This window comes from Callorhinus ursinus, unplaced genomic scaffold (assembly GCF_003265705.2).
Source record: "Callorhinus ursinus isolate GAN/ISIS: 27379988/994484 unplaced genomic scaffold, GSC_fseal_2.0 scaffold2, whole genome shotgun sequence".
Lineage (NCBI taxonomy): Eukaryota > Metazoa > Chordata > Mammalia > Carnivora > Otariidae > Callorhinus > Callorhinus ursinus.
Genome location: NW_027397064.1, coordinates 14,858,637 through 14,878,681, shown reverse-complemented (window position 1 = coordinate 14,878,681; position 20,045 = coordinate 14,858,637). Strand labels below are relative to the sequence as shown.

Sequence of the window (20,045 nt, the reverse complement as noted above, 5' to 3'; positions counted from 1 at the left end):
TTAGCCACCTTTGCATCTTAAGTAATGGAAGCATTATACTGTTAATTACCTGCAAGTCCACTCTCAAAAATCAGTGACTGTTTTTTTTTTTCCTTATGCATAGATTTGCACAAGCCTTAAAAAAAAAAAAAAGAAACCTATAAAATACACACAGGCTAAATGTTACAAAATGGAGTGCTCTAACAGCTAAAGGTGAGTTCAGTCAACTAGTGCCCTTCTATTGATCTCTTATTCCTCCCAACACTTTTCTTCTAATCCTCTCCATAATTACATGAACTGCTACAGCTTTCTCGAAGCTGTCAATGCCTCCCGCGTCCGTTTTCAAATGACCAGAGAAGACGCAGTCTGGACACTAGATCAAACTGTCAATGTTCCCAACTCAGCAATGAACAATCCTCTTGAAATCTCCTGGCACATCTGTCAAGGGCCTCCTAGGGTTCTTCAAAACTCTTCCCCCTCTGAAGAGAGTAAGAAGGATGGAGGGGCCAGAAAGGTATTGATCTAGTCTTTTAACATGCTAATTTGCCTGGGGGCTGCTACAGTCATTGCCAAGCTGGACACTTCAAAAGGAAACTGTTTTTTCAAAGTGGAGATGTCTTTTTCAAACACTTAGAACTGAAAACAAATGAACCCAAGCATCAAGTTCACAGTGCAACGTGAGGGAGTCTGGCCAATTAGAAATGGGAGAACTCATGTAGAGAAAGGGGTTCTAAAATTAATTGATGACAGCAGGAAGTTGGAAAGTTTGAAACCTAGTTTAAACTTTGAAAGCCTGTGTGTGCATCACAACCAGGTAGTCTATTGGATCGCCTGCCTTAATCCTGGGGAGAAAAATTAAGACTTATGTAATTAAACTGATGTAAAATATTAGAAACACTGATATTGATGAATGCTTGGACGTCTCCATAAGTGACAAAAATGGAAAATAAAATTGATTGTTCGTTTAATTACACCTCTAACTGGCAACACACCATTAAAACAAGAAAAAGGCGGAGGGAGCTGTAGCAAGATTATTAAGGTATCTTTGTCTACTACCGCCTTTGTCATCAGTTTATTATTTCATCAATGAAACATACAGCACAGATAAGACCACAGGACACCATTAAGTGTGCAATGATGGTGAAGTATTCCCATATTAAGTTTGCAAAATTAACTCATCCAAAGCAATGATCTGCTCACAGTTTTCAGGTCGTATATTTCTGTGGGATATCCTGAATGGTTAGCAATGGAAAATACCCTGTCAAAGAGACAGTGGTGCTCCTAATGATAGCTGGGAAGCTTGGCATCTTAAATCAGTGACATTCTTAAGGACAAAAGCCCATGAGAACTGCATTCCTCACTGATCTGTGTCTTAACTGATCATGAGGTTGGCCCATATTTACCTGCCATGGTATTATGGGAGGAAATCAGTATTCTGTTAACCTCTGACCCCTGGGATCTGAAGCAGACAAAGGCCCAATCTGGAGTCCTGGGAGAACAGAGCCAAATGTCAAACAGCAGGGAAGCGATTGTTCCGGAAACATTTGGCATGGGCACAGCCAGCTTCATTGGGGCAAACTGCTATTCACGGAAACAAGCCATGAAGAGATAACGCCATAAAATATGAACAAAATGGAACCTTTTCTGCCTTGCTTCTCAATTGTTGGCTTTATGGGACATCATGCTGAACAGTATGAAAAAAATCCAATTTGCTTTGAAGCGCATTAGTCTGTCTAACATCCTAATTATTGTTTACATTGCCATTTGCCTTCTATTAAGAATTGAATAATTACCCAGCACTTCATAGCTTAAAAATACAAGCAAACAGGATTATCTGGGTAATTAAGAAACAGTACTTTAGCTTTGTACTGCTGCGGGAAATATCTGTACACGTAGGGGAAATGATAATTATCAATCAACTTACTTCAAATGGTATTTTAAGGATTTTGAGCAATTTGAGATCTGTAACTTATTAAGAAGAGGTTAGTAAGATCACCTTTGAGAAGTGTGGGTCTGTTTAAATCCATCCTTAGAAACAAGAGCCAGATAAGCAGCTGAATTTTCTCATCCACTAATGACACCAGAGAACACAACAAGTACAGAGCCTTCTGCTGTTCTTTAATCCCCTAATAATCCATCCCAAATGGACTTTGAACAGCATCATCAAACTTTGTCAGACCATGTGGAGCTAACCCAAAGCTCTTCCACATTTCGATGATGTTGTTTTAGCTGACCTGCCTCCACTTAATTACATTGCAAAGTCAGGCTATGCCCATGTTCTGCCCTGTGAAATTAGCTTGAACTCAAAACTAACTGAACTTCAAAAACATTTCATGCGAAGTCCCCCTCTTCTACTTTATAGAATGCATATGATCATGGCCTTCTGAAGATAGCGCTGTGGCCAAGCAGGGTGAAGTCTGTGGTGTTAACATATGCAGTGCGCTTGCATTTCCATTCTAGGAGAACAAAACAAAGGTTATTAAGTCAATTTGGAGACACTGGGTGGGATGCGAAGACCGAACTCAGAAGGCGACGTTCAACCCCAAGTGAATGCACATACAGAAGAAGGAACAGAACTATAGTCAATACGCCTTTTAAAGAAATTTATCTGGGACATAAGCGAAGGTAAGGGCTTTTAACTGTGAGTCTAGATACAAAGACTGATGTACTCATTCATCCATGTAGAAACAGATGAAAATACCAACGGTGATCTTGAGTTATATGCTTTCAGTATCTATTTGTTGAAGGAATGAATGGATTCCAGCCCACTAGTGACCTGAAGCCTATTTTTGGAACTTCCTGAGGTCTGACAATTCATTTTCAAAGAATTTTATCTTTTTGCTTTACAACTTTTTTAAGCCCTTTGTTGGGACACTTCTAAACATTCCTCGCATAATCTGAATAGTGCCATCTCCTACCTCTCAGAAAGAAGTGCAAGATCCCAGCTGAAGCTGTCACTAAACAGACAAGCTAAAGGAGTCACCAAAACTAGGTTACTTTCCAAAGGTCAAAATAAAATGAGCAGCAGGAGCTTGAGTTGTTTTTCAAGGGGCAAGGGGCCCGGGGAGTGACAAGCAGCCCCCCGGGGGTGGGAGGTGGGGGGTGAGGGGGTGCACAAAAAGAGCCCAGTGCAAACAGTCCACTCTACGCCCCCGCCCCCAATCTCTGGAAGCATTCAAATCAAAACCGAATTAATTTGCATGGTGTCTAAATCATTGGGTTCTGCATAAACAGAAGGAGATTTTGGCTGGAGTTTCCAAAGGAAGCCTTCACTGCCTTTGTGCGAGGGGGAAATGGGTGTGCTGTTTTGCATGAGGGAGCATACAGAATATGCAAATGAAGACTCCGCAGCCTGGAAATGCAACCCTACGCAGACAGCTGACGACCCGCATTTACCCAGAAAACGCTTGGCGTCTCCAAAGGGAGTTGTAAGCGGTTCCGACAGGATTGTTTCCCAAGAAGCCGAAACAGACCCTGAATATTCATAAAATGTCCATTTAGTCATGGGACTATTAATTACTCTTCGGATCAAGAAATGGAGTGACCTCACCTGCTCTCCTCCCCAGAAACAGCTCAGAGGTACCAGCTGTAAGGCACACAATGAAAAAGGTTTTGTGCCCGAAGTGAAAAAGATACAGTCTCTCAGGGTCCAGGGGACAGCTGAGATGTTCTTTAATCATGCCTTCTCACAAGGACAATAAAACTGAAGAGCGCAGAGCCATCTTCTTGGACCAGATAAACAGCTTTAAAAGGGTAAAAGCTACAAATTGCTGTCTAAGTTTATAGAAACATCTAAAAGGTTGAATAAATAAAAGGTCATTCTTCTAAGCTACCTTCATCTCCCAGATTCTGAAAGTTTTCAGAACTTTCTTATTTCATTTTAATTTTTAACTATCTGCAGCAAGACAGACATGCACCCCACCTACCTGCCAGAGAAACTAAAACGCTGATGGTCTCACGGTCCCTTTACACTTTTAAAAACACTGAGGATGCCAAAATGCTTTTGTTTATCTGCCTTAAAACTGTCAATATTTACCAATAAAAATGGAAATAGAGAAATTTTAAAAGTAATTATTTATTAATGCACTTTAAAAAAATCAATGGTTGCCCATCACGTTTACATAAATAACATGTTAATGAAAAAATAACTATATTTTCCCAAAATACAATTCTTTTTAAGAGTGATACTTTTTTTTTTTGCAAATCGCTTTAATGTGTGTTTTAATAGAGGACAGCTGGATTTTCCTATTTGCTTCTGTATTCAATTTGATGAGATATCACACATCAGGAAGCCTCTAGAAAACGCCACTCATGAAAAAAAAGAGAGGTAATAGGCAAATGATAACTAAGTATTAATTCAGAAAAGTTTTAACCTTGCAGACCACAACAAAGGGTGGTGGGGAATCCAGACAGAACACACTTGGAGAACCACTGCGCTGGGGCGGGCAGTAACATGGAGAACAGAGGATCTAATCAATGCATATAAGATCAGCCATTTCATACCACCTCCTACCCTTGCTTATGTAACATCATCCCTCCCCCTGCCCCCCAAAACAAAAACAAAAATACTTCTACTCTGGAGCCTACATGAACTGCTTTCATTGTTGGACAGACACTGGTCCAATAACCCATCAACATTATTTCTACCTAACAACAATAAAATTAACAATAACCACTTCCACTAATTGCTTAATGATTCTAGACACTGTGCAAAACCCTCTCCTCCAAACATACATACTTATGTGTGTGTATCATACATAACATACTATTACCACCAATTTGCATTTGTGAACTTGAGGTTAAGTTAGTGTCCGTGATCACACAACTGGTTAAGTAGCACAAGTAGAAACTGAACCCAAGTCTCAAACTCCAAAAGCAGGTCTTAGCTATTTTATACTAACAACTCTGTTAACCCATGCACTGAGGAGATTTGTGAAAGTTCAGGCATAGAGATGAATCATAAACACGATGAAAAGAGTTAGGACCCAACTGAAGTAGGAATTATAAACTCAGACCTCATTAATGCATCAGTCAGATGCAAAGATTTTGATATATTATCTTGACTCCGTGAAACATTACTCCACCAACTAAATATTTAATATGAAACAGGCCACAGTTCCTTATGCATTTATTTATTCATTCATTCAATGAACATTTAATGAGACCCCACTATGCTCTGTAATCGTCACTGGGGTTACTTATCTGATTATACCATGCTGCACTTCTTCACATACGTGCTCACAGTAAGAAAGTTTGCTAAGTTCACCTGTCCAAGATAAAGCCAGAAAAGCCACAGAGCTAGCCAAATCATTCGATTTTTTAAGCAAACTTGTACATGTTTGATTCATAAATTAAAGTGTTTGTTTAAAAAATATTGCCAGGAAAAACTAAGGAACCTAAATATCTACCACTGAGGGGAAAATTATAGACTTCATACTACAGAATATTAATTATCCATTATGAAGGATGAAGAGTGATATCCTCTAACATGGAATGATGTCCATAATAAACAGTCAAGTGTCATAAAAACAAGATGATAATTAAGAGGATGATTCTGGGAGAATATTTGGGTTGTCTGACAAATTATAAAGAGTGGTAACTCATAAAAAGTTGAAGAGGTTAAAGCATGCCATTCTTTGGTAATGTGAAATTCATCAATTAAATGGGGGGGGGGACCTAAACCTGAAGTAGTCAAGTTCAATGATAGGAAAGTCAAACTTCTATCACGAGCACCTCTGCTTTGCACAGTAAGCAGTAACTGAAAAGCAATTTACTCAGTCTTTTCCAAAGACTCAAGTCTTCACAGAATAATGATGTCTTAATTCATTTTTGAAAGGTAAGAGGAAGCCCAGTTAGACTAAAATAAGTCATCAAATCTTAAATACCATATTCAAAAGTCCCTCACTGAGAGCATTCCTATGTGATGATTTGGTGCACCCACAATAGAGACCACTCCATAATTCACACTCACAAAAGAACCCTGGTCACATGAAGAAGGGGGAGAAAAAAAGTATAACCAAAAAAGCACAATAATTAAACCCTGTTCTTCTTGTATATAAAGAATTGTGTCTTTCAGTGATCACAGCCAGGCTTCAAAGCTGGAGATAAAAGCAGCCATGTGATTCAAGCAATTGATTCTTAAAGACATGATTCAGAGGTAGAAGAAAAATTTCAAAGGTGGAAAAGATATGAAGCAGCATCTCTCTGAACTATATTTTAAATGCTTCCTTTCCAGTACTTCTTTCTCCTAAGATCTTTCTAGAGTGGAGTAGGAAAAACCAAGTAATTTCTTTTCCTTTTTTTTTTTTTTAACGTAAATCTCTCCCTCTTTTCAGAGCCCAAATTTGAAATATTTCTGTTATAGCCATCAAAGCCTTTCTATCTTGTTCTTTCTCATAAGAGCTTTTACTGATACCTTTTGCTGATATGAAAGCATCATATATTAATGAAATATATTAGGCCCTGGATATGTATGACCTGAAACAGTCTACAGCAACAATGTCTCTTTCAGCAAGGCTTGATTCCTATGGAGCTTGACTTTGTCACCGCTGTGATTCTTTGGCTTAAAGAGTGACTCCAGAAGAATGCCTTCTTTCCAGCAGTATAAGCAGTGCTTATTAATATTTCACAAAGAGTAAATCTGTGACTTCCCTTTCATTTTTCAGCTTTTTAATTAAGCAGAAAACATGTTAATAAAGAATCTTTTCCTCTCTTGGTCTGTTTAATCTTTCTGAAGGAATGAAAACAACCCTCCAAAACATTTGGACCATTTCCTCACTGGGGGGTATATGTGGGGGGCAGGGGGGAGGTGGCGATGCTGGGGTCTGAGGTATATTTTCGATTTCCTCCAACGGTCTGAGGAGACTTGGTCACGAGACTAACTAGAGCAGTGACTTATCCTCTGCAGCCAATCACTGGGCAAGTTCAAACTCTGCTGAGGCCAGCCAGCCATGCATTCTCCTGAAGACGGCTGAGTGGCTACTACTATTCTTTGTTGTCCGAGGAGACGGAGCCACATCATTTCAGAACATGTTATTCAAGAGCAGAATGAACTTGCAGCTGCTTCAGAGGGCAAGCCCGCCATCACCTCTTGACACTTTGGACGTAGCTCTCCATCCCTCGCCTCCATTAGCATGTACTGCTTGGAGGTAAGAAAGTCAAGAGGAAGTGTCACTCTGTCCCCGAGGTCCCTTGAGGACTCTGGCAGCTGACGAGGGTTAGATTCAAACAACAGCACACCCCAGGCCCCCACCCACCCTGGCCATTTTTGCCCAAGGATCCTTTGTCAAACATGTAAGATCTTAATCCATCTTCACTCTGACCTCCCAGACCCCAAGGAAGATGGATGAGGAAGTGAGTGACCTTTCACCTGTTCTATTCGGCCTGCAACAGTAGGCCCACTGAAAAGACAATTGGGGAGGAACCTGCTGCCACAGTTCTGAAGACTTGCCAGTTCCCCTTTTCATCCCTTCTTAAGCTCTCTTTGCGCCCTGGCCTTTCTTGTCCCGCCCCCAAATCACTTTTCTCTCACTCAAAGGAAAGTTCGCTTTCCGACAGGGGAGAAATAAAATGACACTCTCCAAATATTATTTTCAACATGAAGTGCAAAAACAGACATTATTCTTTGTTAGGGCAAAGGCAATTCTTCCATCCTATCTTTAGCTTTGACTTCCAAGAGGGGCTGGGAGATGGATGAACTTCTCTTTTGCTTGTTCAACTCAATACCCTTAAAAGCCCATGACTATGACTGTGAGAAGGACAGAGTTACCAAAGAATTGCTAGCATTAACACTGGTTTAATGCTTAGGATCTGAAAGACGACTTCTACTAATCTTACATCACTGTGTCCTTATGGCAAGACTGTAAGCTAAGTACAATTATTTTCAACCCATTTTATAGATGAAGAAACCAAAGCTCAGAGGGCTTAAGAAACATGCTCAAGGTCATACAGTTAGTTACAGGGACCACAGTTGAGACACATTTCTTTGTCTCTGTGTTCTTTCTGCTCTACCTGGATGCTTCCCAGTAATGACGTCAACGATTGGAGTGAACGTTTTTATTACTACTAAGATTTTTACAGTCTTGAGTCATCTTTAAAAAGTCTCACTGAGGTTTGGAGTTGAAGAATCTTGCCATTGAAGTTTTTCCTTCCTCCCTAAATTCATCAGCAATGCCTACCTGGTACTATCAAGAACAAACAAATAAACAAAGGGCAAGATTTTGTTCAAAAATTGTCTTCTTGAAAGAGTTAGGCATTTTATGAGCAGCAAAGAAAATACCTGGGTAACCAGAGTGAGAACAATGAAGATTCTAAAAAACGGCCTCAGTCAACCTCCCCTTCCATTAAATATCTGGCCTTGTGTTAGGAACAGTTACCTTAGAAACGGACTGAGTCTAAAACATGGAGCCCCACCCCTTCCATGAACCATATGATTAACTGGATTCCCAAGATTATTTCCATAAAGCAAACCACTAAAATGTTCAATTGGCTTTACATTCACTTCCCCCTCCATCTTTTTCTCTTCTTCTTCTAATTTGGGTTGTAAAAATGTCAAGGAGTTTCACAGTGTAGCGATGTATGAGCTACGGGGCTCTACAACAATTGAAAATCAATGACATTAGATACAGAGATATACTAATGCCCGAGCAGGAAATGGAAGACAATGGTGTTCTCTCTCTCGCTCTCTTTTTTTTAATACATACAAGAATCTTGACATGTGAAGACGTGCAAGTCCTCTCTTATAAAAATCAAAAAGGCAGAATAATTTACTCTAAAATGTGATTCAGTGTCATCGCCCTGTTCATGTCACTGTACCTGCTATGATGATTGCAGTGTAGGTGCCAATAACAATGCACTCACGTATATTCTCATACTGATACCAGGTTAGGTTTCAGGGTTTCAATTTGGTACAGTTTATCCAGTAGTTGCTAAGTCAAGAGCTAACACAATGATCAAGAAATTAATCTTTGCAAACAACAACAAAAAAAACAACTTTAAATTCCAACTTCAAAATTTTCGAATTTACGAGTTTAGCTTTTTACTCCGAGTCAACAGACAAGGTAGCCAGCCTTTATTGTTCTATTTGCAATGAATTTACGACATTCCTTGTTAGCTACTCCTGGAAATAACTAGCAAATCAGGAATGACATTGTAAAACAGTATATACTATAAAAGGGAAAAATGCACAACCTATGACATCAAATTACCAAAAATGCAACTTTCTTCAGGTTATAGCTGTTGATTTCCAGTCAGTCGAGTGGATTGTCCCATAGTTAATCCCACCCTGTCATTAAGATGGTTGAAATGCCAGACAAATTGTTCGGCAGTCAGTTATTTCGGGGTCTTTAATCACCAAATCAGATGAACCATGTGGCAATCAGTCTACAGCTCAACAATCACCCTGAGAAAAGATTAATCGGATCTGTTCCATAAGTTGGGACCAGAGTTACACTGTTTAATAGTAACCATAATAAGATTGGCGGCAGTAGACTATTGATAAGCACTAAAAATAAACACCACGCAAAAATAACAACCTTGGGATAACTGATTTTTTTAAGCCCTAATCCACACACCACACGAGCACTCCGTATAAATATGAACTCTTCTCATCTCTTACTTGGAAGCAAAGCTGCTACGAAGAAAACTATTTTACCAACTCCTCAGAAAGGGGAAATAAGAGAAGAAAGAATTGCATACACTCCACTGCAGGTAAGAAAGAAAAAAAAAATCACCTTAGTAATGTGATAAGTAGTAATTAGCATGATACAAAAGTCTAGATTTCTTCAAAAACTCAATAACCAAAATGGATCACAATTTACTCTTGCCTCTGACCACACAGTTCAAATAAGACTCTCACTAGTTCTTTATCACCTCCTCAGGGAAATCAAGAGGTCTTTCATCAAGATTAATGTCACTTGCAGACCCTATCAATGGGAGCTCAGTGGAACAGAATGCACCTGAAACTTTGTCACTCCACTTCGTTGGGCCACGTCTACACAGGCCCATGAGGCAGGACAAACTCGATTTTAATCAGCAGGCGGGATTTGCAAGCCTGGAATCCTAGTTTCACATTTAAGTCGTTCACGTACATATATATACCACAAGAGATATTTACCATTTTTGCCATTTTACCAAGTCTATAGCCAGGGAAAACTAGGGTTCAAAAATGTGTCTGCCCTCTTTAAGTAAGGATCAATCAAGTCTGTTTCTTCAGCTTGTTCATTTACATTTCAGAGGGCCCGTCAAGCCGGTTCAGATCTAAGCGCCTGTTAGCAAATGTGTTTGGCCTTCTGCTGATTACACAGCATCATTTATTTTGTCAGTATTAGAAACGTCTTAGCCTTGCCACCTGGAGCTATAGCATTTACTCATTAGACCCCTCTGTCCCGCCACATCCCACAGGGGCTGCTAATTACTGGCTTTACTCCATTTAGTCTCATCTCTGATTTAATTACGTGCACTAAGAACTAATGAAAAGTACAATATGGCTCTTCTTACCTTGGCATTCTCCATTCCGCTCTTCATGCCCAGCATTGCATAGGCAGTTGCCAATGGGTACCAGCCATTCACCATCTGCCCCACAGTACATTTTTGGCACATCCTTCTCTTCTGAGTTGTTGACACAGGAGCCTCGAACTTCCACCAGGGAAGACGTATCGGCCCCTGTGATGGTGTCTGGAAACTGGGCCAGATTGCGAACGGTGAGCGGACACTTCTTATAGAACACACGGACTGAGACCAGGGCTATGCAGGCCCCCACATCCTGAAAAGCCAGATAAAACCCCTTTTTGCTCAGGGGCCCTACATCCCGGATCTCGGTGTTCAGCTTCATGATTCTGTCACCAATGTCCACTTGGGTGAAGCTCTCATCGGCCGCAATGGTGTCAATCTTGGCAAACTGGCTCTCTCGGATAAAACGCTCTTTGTCGTTGTCTGATTCATAGTAGTAGAGGTTAAACGTCTCCTTGCAAGTCCCCATGACACCCGGAAGACTGTTGCAGTCTCTCAAGGTGAACTTGATTTCAATGTACACCCTCTGAGCCCCCTCCCGGGTGATCCAATCAGTTCGTAGCCAGTTATTCTGGCTGGGTTCCATTACGTTGCACACTTGGTAGGTTCGGATTGGTGTATTTTTTTCATCCATTATACTCACTTCCTCCCACTGCAAAGATCCAAAGGAAATGTATCAATTACAAAATGTCATCATGCGATGACTTGTCAATTCTATTTTACACTCATAGGACAGTGATGATTTTTGTTTCAGGGAGGTAGAAAACTACTGAGAACCAACCCTCACTAACAAAACATCTTATGGGAATTAAGACAATATTTTATTGGGGAGGTGTTTTGTGTGTGGTTTTTTTTTTTTTTTTTTTTTTTTGGTGGTTGTTTCATTCTTTTGCCTAAAATCCAGAGGCCTGGTGAGATCTTTTGCTTATGAGTTCCCAGCAGTTCCTTGTGGTGGTCTAACAACCTCAGATTCACCTATTACAACAACTACAATTTCAAGTGGCAACAGTTCAAATTTACTCATAAATGAAAAACTAGTATGTGTATTGTTTCAACAACTGAGCAGAGACCTGCAAATTAAGAGCAGGAAGAAAGAAGCTTGCCAAAGGAAGACAATTATCAGTTAATTAGTGGTGCTCCTGTCAGAACTTTGCTCTCTAATACCTAAAAAAAAGTGTCAATTTTTTTTTTTTTGGCACTGTCACTATTCTTTTTTTTTTTTTAAAGATTTTATTTATTCATCTGAGAGAGAGAGAGAATGAGAGATAGAGAGCATGAGAGGGGGGAGGGTCAGAGGCAGAAGCAGACTCCCTGCTGAGCAGGGAGCCCGATGCGGGACTCGATCCCGGGACTCCAGGATCATGACCTGAGCCGAAGGCAGTCGCTTAACCAACTGAGCCACCCAGGCGCCCCGGCACTGTCACTATTCTTTAAAGGGGTAAAGAAAATCTCACTCTTCTGGTTTTGGTAATCCTGGGAAGACAGAAAGTAAACTTTATGGCTGGATTTCTCAAATCCACTGTTATTTATAACAATTAAACACTTTTCCAGAGCTGTATATTCTTATTTTTAAAACATATACCATAAGTAAACAAGAACGCACACATGGTTTGCTTCTAAATATTCTGTGGATATCGAAAATAAAATAGTAGGTGGTGCTTATGACTGAAAGCCCAAGAAAATTAAAGGACAGTGGTAGGATTTTCTTTGCGATCTACTTCCTAACATAAAGATTCTAACAGTGGGACAATCTGAACTCAGTGTGACTGGAGTAGTAAAAACTCTCTCGCCACAGCTTTTAAAAACAATCCTAAAAGCAGCAAGATTGTTTGGGGGGCTCCTATAAGGCCACTAGGCAGCCTCCCATTCTTCACAAGTATCTACAGTAATGCATTTATATAGATCTGGTATAAATCAGCTTAAGTATCTAACACATGAATATAATTAGAAGAAAAAAAGATAGTTAAAAAATTTCATATTCTATAATAGCTCCCCTTAAAGCTCCATTCAATCCAATGAAGTACGTAGAACCATAATGTATCTTTTAACGGGTTTTCCATCTGTGCATTGGAAAACTATTAATGGATGGAAATGTTACTACGTGAAGGGCCATACTGCATAAAATTCTGTATCCTTTTTATCTGCTACCATTATGAAAGTTGGAACTGGGAGGGTAAGTGCCCTGTGGTGATTAAAATTTCTTTTTATCCGCTAAGCAATAAATCACCAGTAATTTACTTATTTGGGGGAAATTCATGTAAATCCAAAAATAGATCTCCACCTTCAAAAAACCCTACTCAGCATGCTTCTCATCTCAGAACAAAGGGAAAATGGAAAAACACATTTATCAGTGTAAATGAAAGCTCACAGGGATATCTCCACAGAGTTCATACCGGAGAGTTTGGGTCTAATGTGAATTTTCCAGCCTGAACTTAATTGTCTAAACACATTGATCAATTCACCAGAACAATGACAAATCTCACCTTACTTTTTGTATTTTACAATCAGTGTCAGAAACACAATATGCTCCTTTAAATGAACACTGCCAAGAAATTAGATTTTTTTGCCACAATGTTGCCATCAGGAGCCATGACTTTCTGTTATTCTTATGTTCTGCTTAGTTGTTCTTACAGAAAAAAGACAACAGTGAGTTGTCGCTGACTATATTTCATATTTTACTTTGTGGTACTGTCAAGTAAATTTTCTGTTTCTTTTTAAAAATAACAGTAACAACAGATAAATGTCATTATTTATTGACAAAACCATGACCCCAAGTTTCCAGCCAAGAAAGATGTGAATCGTCCTAACTCTAAGTAGAAATTTCAGAATAACTGAAAGACACAAATGTGCTTTTATCTTCAGCTGGAAAGAACTTTTTAAAGCTAATCCATCCATACTAGGTAGATAATCTAATTCATCCCTTCATTCTACGCCTGAAAAAGTCTTCTTTAATTACAAAATCTACAAATTAATGAACCTTTATAATCTGACACAGAATTTCTCAATGGCTACTATGTATTTTGGAATGACTATTTCTATTATACATAAATAAAATTTCATTTCTCACCCCTCACAATGAGTCCCTAAAATATTACACCCACCACATTTAAGGAAAGAAAGATGCTACATTCTACATTCAGAAGTCTACATTCAGCCCGCAGAAAAGTTCTGGGTTGGACACAATCAGCTATATATGCATGGTATTATTTTAAGAGACCTCAAGACGAAAGTTTTGTGTTTATAAAAAGCGAGCAGGTGTTCTTTCGGCAGTTTGGAGTGGGTGCGGGATATGGGATGTCTACAGCATATTAAGTTGCAGTAAAAGCTTTCCAGAAACTAGATAGACCATAGACTGTGCTCAAAAATGTGTCATTCCTTGCTTTTATACAGGTCACATGTATATTTAGTGTAACAAGTCAGGTCCCAAATCATACTGGATGCATTCTCCCTTCAAACTTGAGAGCAGCCCGTAAGAAAAAAAGACTCATTAAATTTTTAAAGTACTGATACCTTCCATCTTCAATTTTGCTAGCAGTTCTAATACACTGAACTTACAGAGCTTTACTCCTGGTGTAGCCTGGGAAAGCCTCCCTGAATCACTGACCTTTCCAGGGTATAGGATTAACAAGAGTCTGACTCTCACAAGATAAAGCTGTACCTTTCTTCGCATTCAAAGGACGAGGGCAATTGCCTGCAATCAGCAGTGAATACAGCTTGTCTACACTGCCAGAGGCCTGCCAATCACTCTCCCTCCCTTTAAAAAATGGTTTTGAGGGCTCACTAGAATTTTTCAGCAGAGATCCAACCAACTGCAGTCAAGTTCAGGCAGAAAAACAGGAAGGCAAGGCAAATCTCCGTTTTATTTCACATGGATCCCAAAACCTGTTTTGGAAAAAGACAGCCTAACATTCTCCATTTTCATGACAACTTCCTTGCCTTATTTTTAAAACCCTTCCTCTTTTATTACAGTTTCCATGCATCTTTACTGTTTTGATCCCTTATCGTTGATTCAGTGGACAGGTGGGAAGCACCATACTGGGGGCTGGTATTCCAATCGTCCCCTGCTAAAGATGCCTTGTCTTTCACCTCCACTGCTCTCAATCAACTGATTCAGTCACAGACTATCAAGCTTATAAAGGCAGAATGATCTTAATTTTTAAAGGATCTGAGAGTTCCTTAAATTTGACAGAAGTCGGAGTTACATGTTATACTGATTTCTTTCCCTAGCCGATTCATTCTGACCTGTTTTGAAGGGTGGAGCGGGGAGAATGTGGCCATTGACCTGTATCCTCTGAATCTTCAGAAGGAGGCAGTGAAGGCACATTTCAGAAGAAATGAACAGTGATGCGTTCTCTCATACCTTCTATTCTAGCTTCCCCTTTCCCAGGGGCTCAAGATTCCAAATACGTAAACTTTTTTTACATTCAGCACCAACAGCACAAAAGCTTGGGGTTTTTTTTCTGTATATATTGTGCCCCTGGCACAAGCCCATAGGGTTTCCTCACAGTGTGCAAAAGAGCTGCAGTTGATTTAAGGTTGTGAGATTTAAGGTTGTGAAATTTAAGGTTGTGAGAGGTAAGGACGTGCCCCTCCCCCGCCCCCATTGCCTATGCCTGGAACTAAACTTGTGCCTGGTACAATCAGAAATGTTCTCTCCCCTGGTATCTTTATTTATTCATTTTCCTCATCTAGAAACAGAGCAATTGCCCTAAAATTAACCCTGTCAGGTCTTCACGGCCATCACAGTAATAGGCACAAATTCTAATTTGGTCCCTGGATCATATTTCTTGTCAGTATTTTAGTTTTAAATAGGCATCTAAGTCTATGCCTCCACCAATCTCCTAATTTTGAAACCCCTTTCTGCCCTTTTGGTTTCTAGTTCTTCCATGACAGACCTATCCAAAGGGAGTATAGGATTTCTCCAACAAAGCGTAATTCACTTCATAGGCCGTGGCGGAAATCTGAACCCCTCACCACAGTCAACAAGAATCAAGCCATTAGGACTCTCAGAAAGTTGCTAATCACTCCTTTTTACCCTTTGGATCAGAGAGCAACTCGGAACTTACCCCTCCTTCCAGAGGGCTCGCTATCCACCCAAGTTCTCCCTGAACAGATCTGGAATCCAACAAGGTAACTGCCAGAAAACAAAGGAAAATGGATTAATTTCCGATTGCAAAAAAGCCAATACTACAAAAACCATTTGCCTGAGCGTTTCCATATGTTCTGGGGGTGTGCATATCCAACTCTGATCAAAACCTAAACTCAGTCTCACTTATGTAAATAATCATTACTTACTTGATCTTCTCCCATCTTTAAATCTGCACATTCTTATTTATTTAACTTGCTTAGCATTTAAAATTCCATCCCAGGCGTGAGCTGATTCATTTTCTAAAAAGGATGAATAGAGAATCTCAAGTACAATTCAAAAAATAAATATATCTGTGTAGGGCAGCTACACTCCAGAGCAAAATCAGCACTCATCTCTGTCTGGTATCTACTAGAGTTATTTGTTTTTGCAAGTTTCAGATGACCACATAACTCATCATCATGGTGACAGAACCACAAGTGAATTCTAACAGAGAGTATTCAAAGGGTCATGAAAAGGCTCTCTCCTCTACAATTTCTTTTTTCCCCTCCCCCACCAAATAAAGAGGCCCCGGATGTGGTATCTGCTGCTTTTTTAAAATATCCAAGTTTCAAAGGGGTAATGGCAGACCTGTAGAATTTAGAATGCCAACACACTGGAATACTCTCTTCCCCAGGTCTTTTGGAGGACAACCAGAGACTCGTCCTCAGCCTAGGGGGAAATCCGGGGTTTGAATTTTAGATGAAGGAGTGCTGCCTAATAGATTTAGTGTTTGTGCTTCACCTAAGCGTGTGTGTCGAAGCTCAGGGAACAGGGAAGCCGGCTACAGAGCTGCTATCCCCCCACCCAGGCTGGAACTGTCCTAGGCACCGAGGACATTTTAAAGGACACAATGGATTCCTAACCTCTCCACATTCCCTTTCCCACCGAGATCTGCAGGCCTGGGGGTCGAAAGACCCATCTCAAAGGAACCACTGGGTTATTAATTTGATCAGTGAGGCTGGCTCTTTAGGCTGGAGGAGGGGTGGGAACGGGGAGCCCTCATCCTTGCTCCTGAGCATTCCGACTCTCCATCTCACCCCTAGGCCCCTGAATTCTGCCCACCTTCCCTCATTTCATCCCCAAGTCAAAGGAGTTAAAAACTGCCGCTTTCTCCTGGTTTTCCCGAGGAGCCTGAATTCCTAGGGTCTCTTAATTATTTTAAAATGTAGAGCCTTCCCTGGGTCGCTCCCGCCTGGAGTTGTGCCCCCCTCTTCATTCCCTCTTCTTGGTCCCTAGAGAAAAGCCCGCTACATCCATTTGGATTTATGTAAGGTGGATTAGGGACACAAAGGGAACAATAAGACCCAATTTACAAAAAAAGGGAGGGAGTAGAAAAGGAGGGTAAAAGGGAGAAAAGGAAACGTGATGGGAATAAAAAGCAACAAAATGAATTAATTTTTAGGGGGGAGGAGGGGCCGGAGGGGGGGAAACACTCCCCCCCCTTCGTTCTACATCAGCCTACAGCTCCATCAACACCGTTTTTGTCTAACGCTCCCAAGTTTTCCTTCCAAAAGAAAAGGCAAGAAAGGGGAGGGGGGAAAAAAGAAAAAAGAAAGAAAGAAAAAGGAAAGAAAAAAAGAAAAGAAAATCTCCGTTACGTCTGGAGCCAGAGAGGTCTTGAGGGACGTCCTAACAAGTGTGCGAAGTAGTCAAGAGAAAGCGAGATCCATGATTCCACTAAAAGGAATGACCCTGGGGACCGAGGGACCGCGGGACCGCAGCGACCGTGAAGGCACCAGAAGTCAGTTAAGAAGAAGGGAGGAGATCGAGAGGGTGGGAGAGCGCCCCTTTCTTCCCAAACGGTGTCTGCCGGCAGGTGTGTGAATCTCTCCCAGCCTCCGTCTGGCGAGCTCTGGGTACCGGCTGCCCAGCCAAGGCTAAGTTGGTTTTTGGCTCCCTCCTTCGGAACAGGGAAAATGATAGATAGCGCAGGGATGCATGGACGGATTCTGGAGAGACGGACGCCTGAATAGATGGATAGATGGATGGATGGATGGATGGATGGATGGATGGGGGAGGGCGCGGGGCGGGGGTGCTGTGAAAGTGTCGACGAGACCCGTGCAAGGCTAGATGCACGCTGACTCGAGCACAAGCAACATGGAACAGAGGCGCACACAATCAGGGCACTCACGCATAGGCACACAATCGTCCGCGTCCACGCGGGCACCCGCGCCCCCACATACACGCATTTGCGCGCGCGCGCGTACACACACAGACTCACGCTGACACACAACACACACACACACACACACACACACACACACACACACACACACATTCAATTCGCCTTTCTCTGAGATCATCAGAAACTAAATGATCAACACCCACCTCCCCTACACAGAAACACACAATCTTTCCAGCACGTCCGAAGAGACGCGCAGAAAACAGCACCCAGACGGGTCCAGTCGGTCCCGCGCGTTCCATCCAAACTAACCCAGTGTATAGTTCTGGGGGCAAAAAGCAAAAACTACTACGTTCAACTTGCCAGAGGGTCCCCCGTTCTGCGGGGTGATCTGAAGAGAGTGGGGCCCCGTAGGCCAGCGATTGCACACCCGGAGCGCGCGGCCCAGCCGGGAGAAAGGTGTCTGACGCCGGATGCTACAGAAACCAGGTCGCTGGCGACCTGCAAGCGGCGCCACGACCGCTGTGCCCCTAAGGCCCCGCAGCTGGGTCCCGGGAAGCCCAGGGCTCGGGAAACTTTGCAGAAAGCTTGAGCTCCAAGGCTTTCGCAGGAACCCGGGAGCACCAAGCACTCATTAGCTCCAGGCTTCCGTTCCCCCCTTGACCGGGGCCGGGTTGGGAGCGGTGATAGGGAACGCTACGTCCAAATAATTTATTATTATTACTTGTTTGTTTGTTTAGTCCTGGCGTTGGCTCTAGTGTATCCCCTTGGGCGCCTGGAGCCCGCCTCGCCGGCAGATGCTGATAAACTTTGTCCTTTCGCTACAAACTTGGGTAGCCCAACCGAATGCAGGGTCACCGCCCGGGGAAGGCTGCCCGGCAGCTTCCCCACCCCCCTTCGCGGATCCCCTCGTCCGGGCCCCCTTCTCCGGAGTCGGGGCGCACCGCTCACGCCGGGATCCCCTCACAGCCTCCGGCCTTGCGCTCCCGGGGACCATTCACCCGCAGGTCCACCTCTCTGCCAGGGACCACGGAAGGACCGCCTCGGTCTTACCTTCATTCGCGGGGTACACCCTGGAACCGGTGACAGCGTCGCAAATCCCAAAGAGAAACGAAAAGAGGACGAAATAGAAAATCCCAGCCATGGTTTGCCGGTGCCAACGCTGCTCCTGCCGCTTCTATCCCAGTGGAATAAATGCATAAGTTAGGAGTGCAGCAGGCTGAAGACATTGCCAAGGGGGTGGGCCCAGCCCGTGACGTTCACCCGCCAGTCCGGGGCCCGCGGCCAATAGTGGCGCAGACGGGACGGCCCCGCCCCGCCCCACTGAGCAGAGCCCGCCCCGAGGTCCCGCCCCCTCCGGGCTCGGTGGGGCGCGCGGTCTCCCGCGGCCTCTGGGGCCCAGCTCTGCGGGGTTCCTACCCCCGCCGGAGGGAGACGGCGTGGTCCCAGGACCTCACCTCAGGGGTCCAGCCCTTGGGCAGCGGAAGGAGCTTCGAAGACTGAATTGACTGGGGGGAATCCGAGGAAGATTGGCAACCCCCTCCCTCCCCAGGGCCCCCCCACCCCCCCCGCCATGGGCGGTTTGAGATGGAGGAAAAGGTTCTTTTACTGCAATAAAATAAGTATAAAGTTGACCTGCCTCTTTACTGTTGCTCTTTTCTGAGGGTCGAAGCGTTTACGTCTCGCTCGCGTGGCTGGCACACCGCCTATGCCACCCTCAACTACCTTGCCCTGTTTGTGTCTTTATGGCGCATCTACAAATGAAATGCTCTTTGGGGGAGTTCTGTGGTTTGATTATGTCTTTCTTCCTTGGTTCCCCAGCTGCCTGGAAAGCAGGGACCTAATCGGTTCCCAAAGTCCAGGGCCGCTCCCGGCGGGAGGTAAGGCTCAGCCACAGTCTCCAAAGACGGAACCAGTGACTTTCTAGCAACGGAGAAGAACCCTCTGGTTGTTCCTCGCGTTCACGCAGCGCGTCTCTTCCCGGCCCCGGGACAGGACTTGCCATCGCGCCAGAACGCCGCGAGAAGGCCGGGCCTGAGCTGCAGGGAACCGGCTGCGTGTTTCCCCGGGGGTCGTCCCGGAAACCAGGCCTGGTCAATCCCGGGCGCCGGGGCAGAAGCGAAGGGCGTAAAGTGGGAGCCGGGGTACCTGCTGCTGCCCAGACCCCGCAGGTGGGGACTCGGAGGCTGCCCGGCGCGGTTGCTGCAGCTCTGCGCTCCGACGGCTCCCGGGAGCTGCTGGGGACCGCTCTCCGAGCCCTGGGCGGGGTGGCGGACGGCAGAAGCAGCGGAAATCCTCGCAGCTGCC

At 43.3% G+C, this 20,045-nt stretch overlaps 1 protein-coding gene across 3 annotated transcripts in view; it reads right to left on the bottom strand.

The window, feature by feature from the left end:
• Positions 1-18,942, bottom strand: part of EPHA4 (EPH receptor A4) — a 141,621-nt gene extending 122,679 nt beyond the window's left edge. For all 3 annotated transcript variants that reach the window (XM_073878125.1, XM_025886907.2, XM_073878122.1), the window contains exons 1-3: positions 18,792-18,942; positions 15,555-15,622; positions 10,477-11,140 (exon numbers count right to left, since the gene is read on the bottom strand). In XM_073878125.1, coding sequence (XP_073734226.1) covers positions 10,477-11,140; positions 15,555-15,622; positions 18,792-18,882 — 823 coding nt within the window. In that variant the 5' untranslated portion in view covers positions 18,883-18,942. The remainder of the gene's footprint in view (positions 1-10,476; positions 11,141-15,554; positions 15,623-18,791) is intronic.
• Between the last annotated feature and the right edge of the window lie 1,103 nt (positions 18,943-20,045).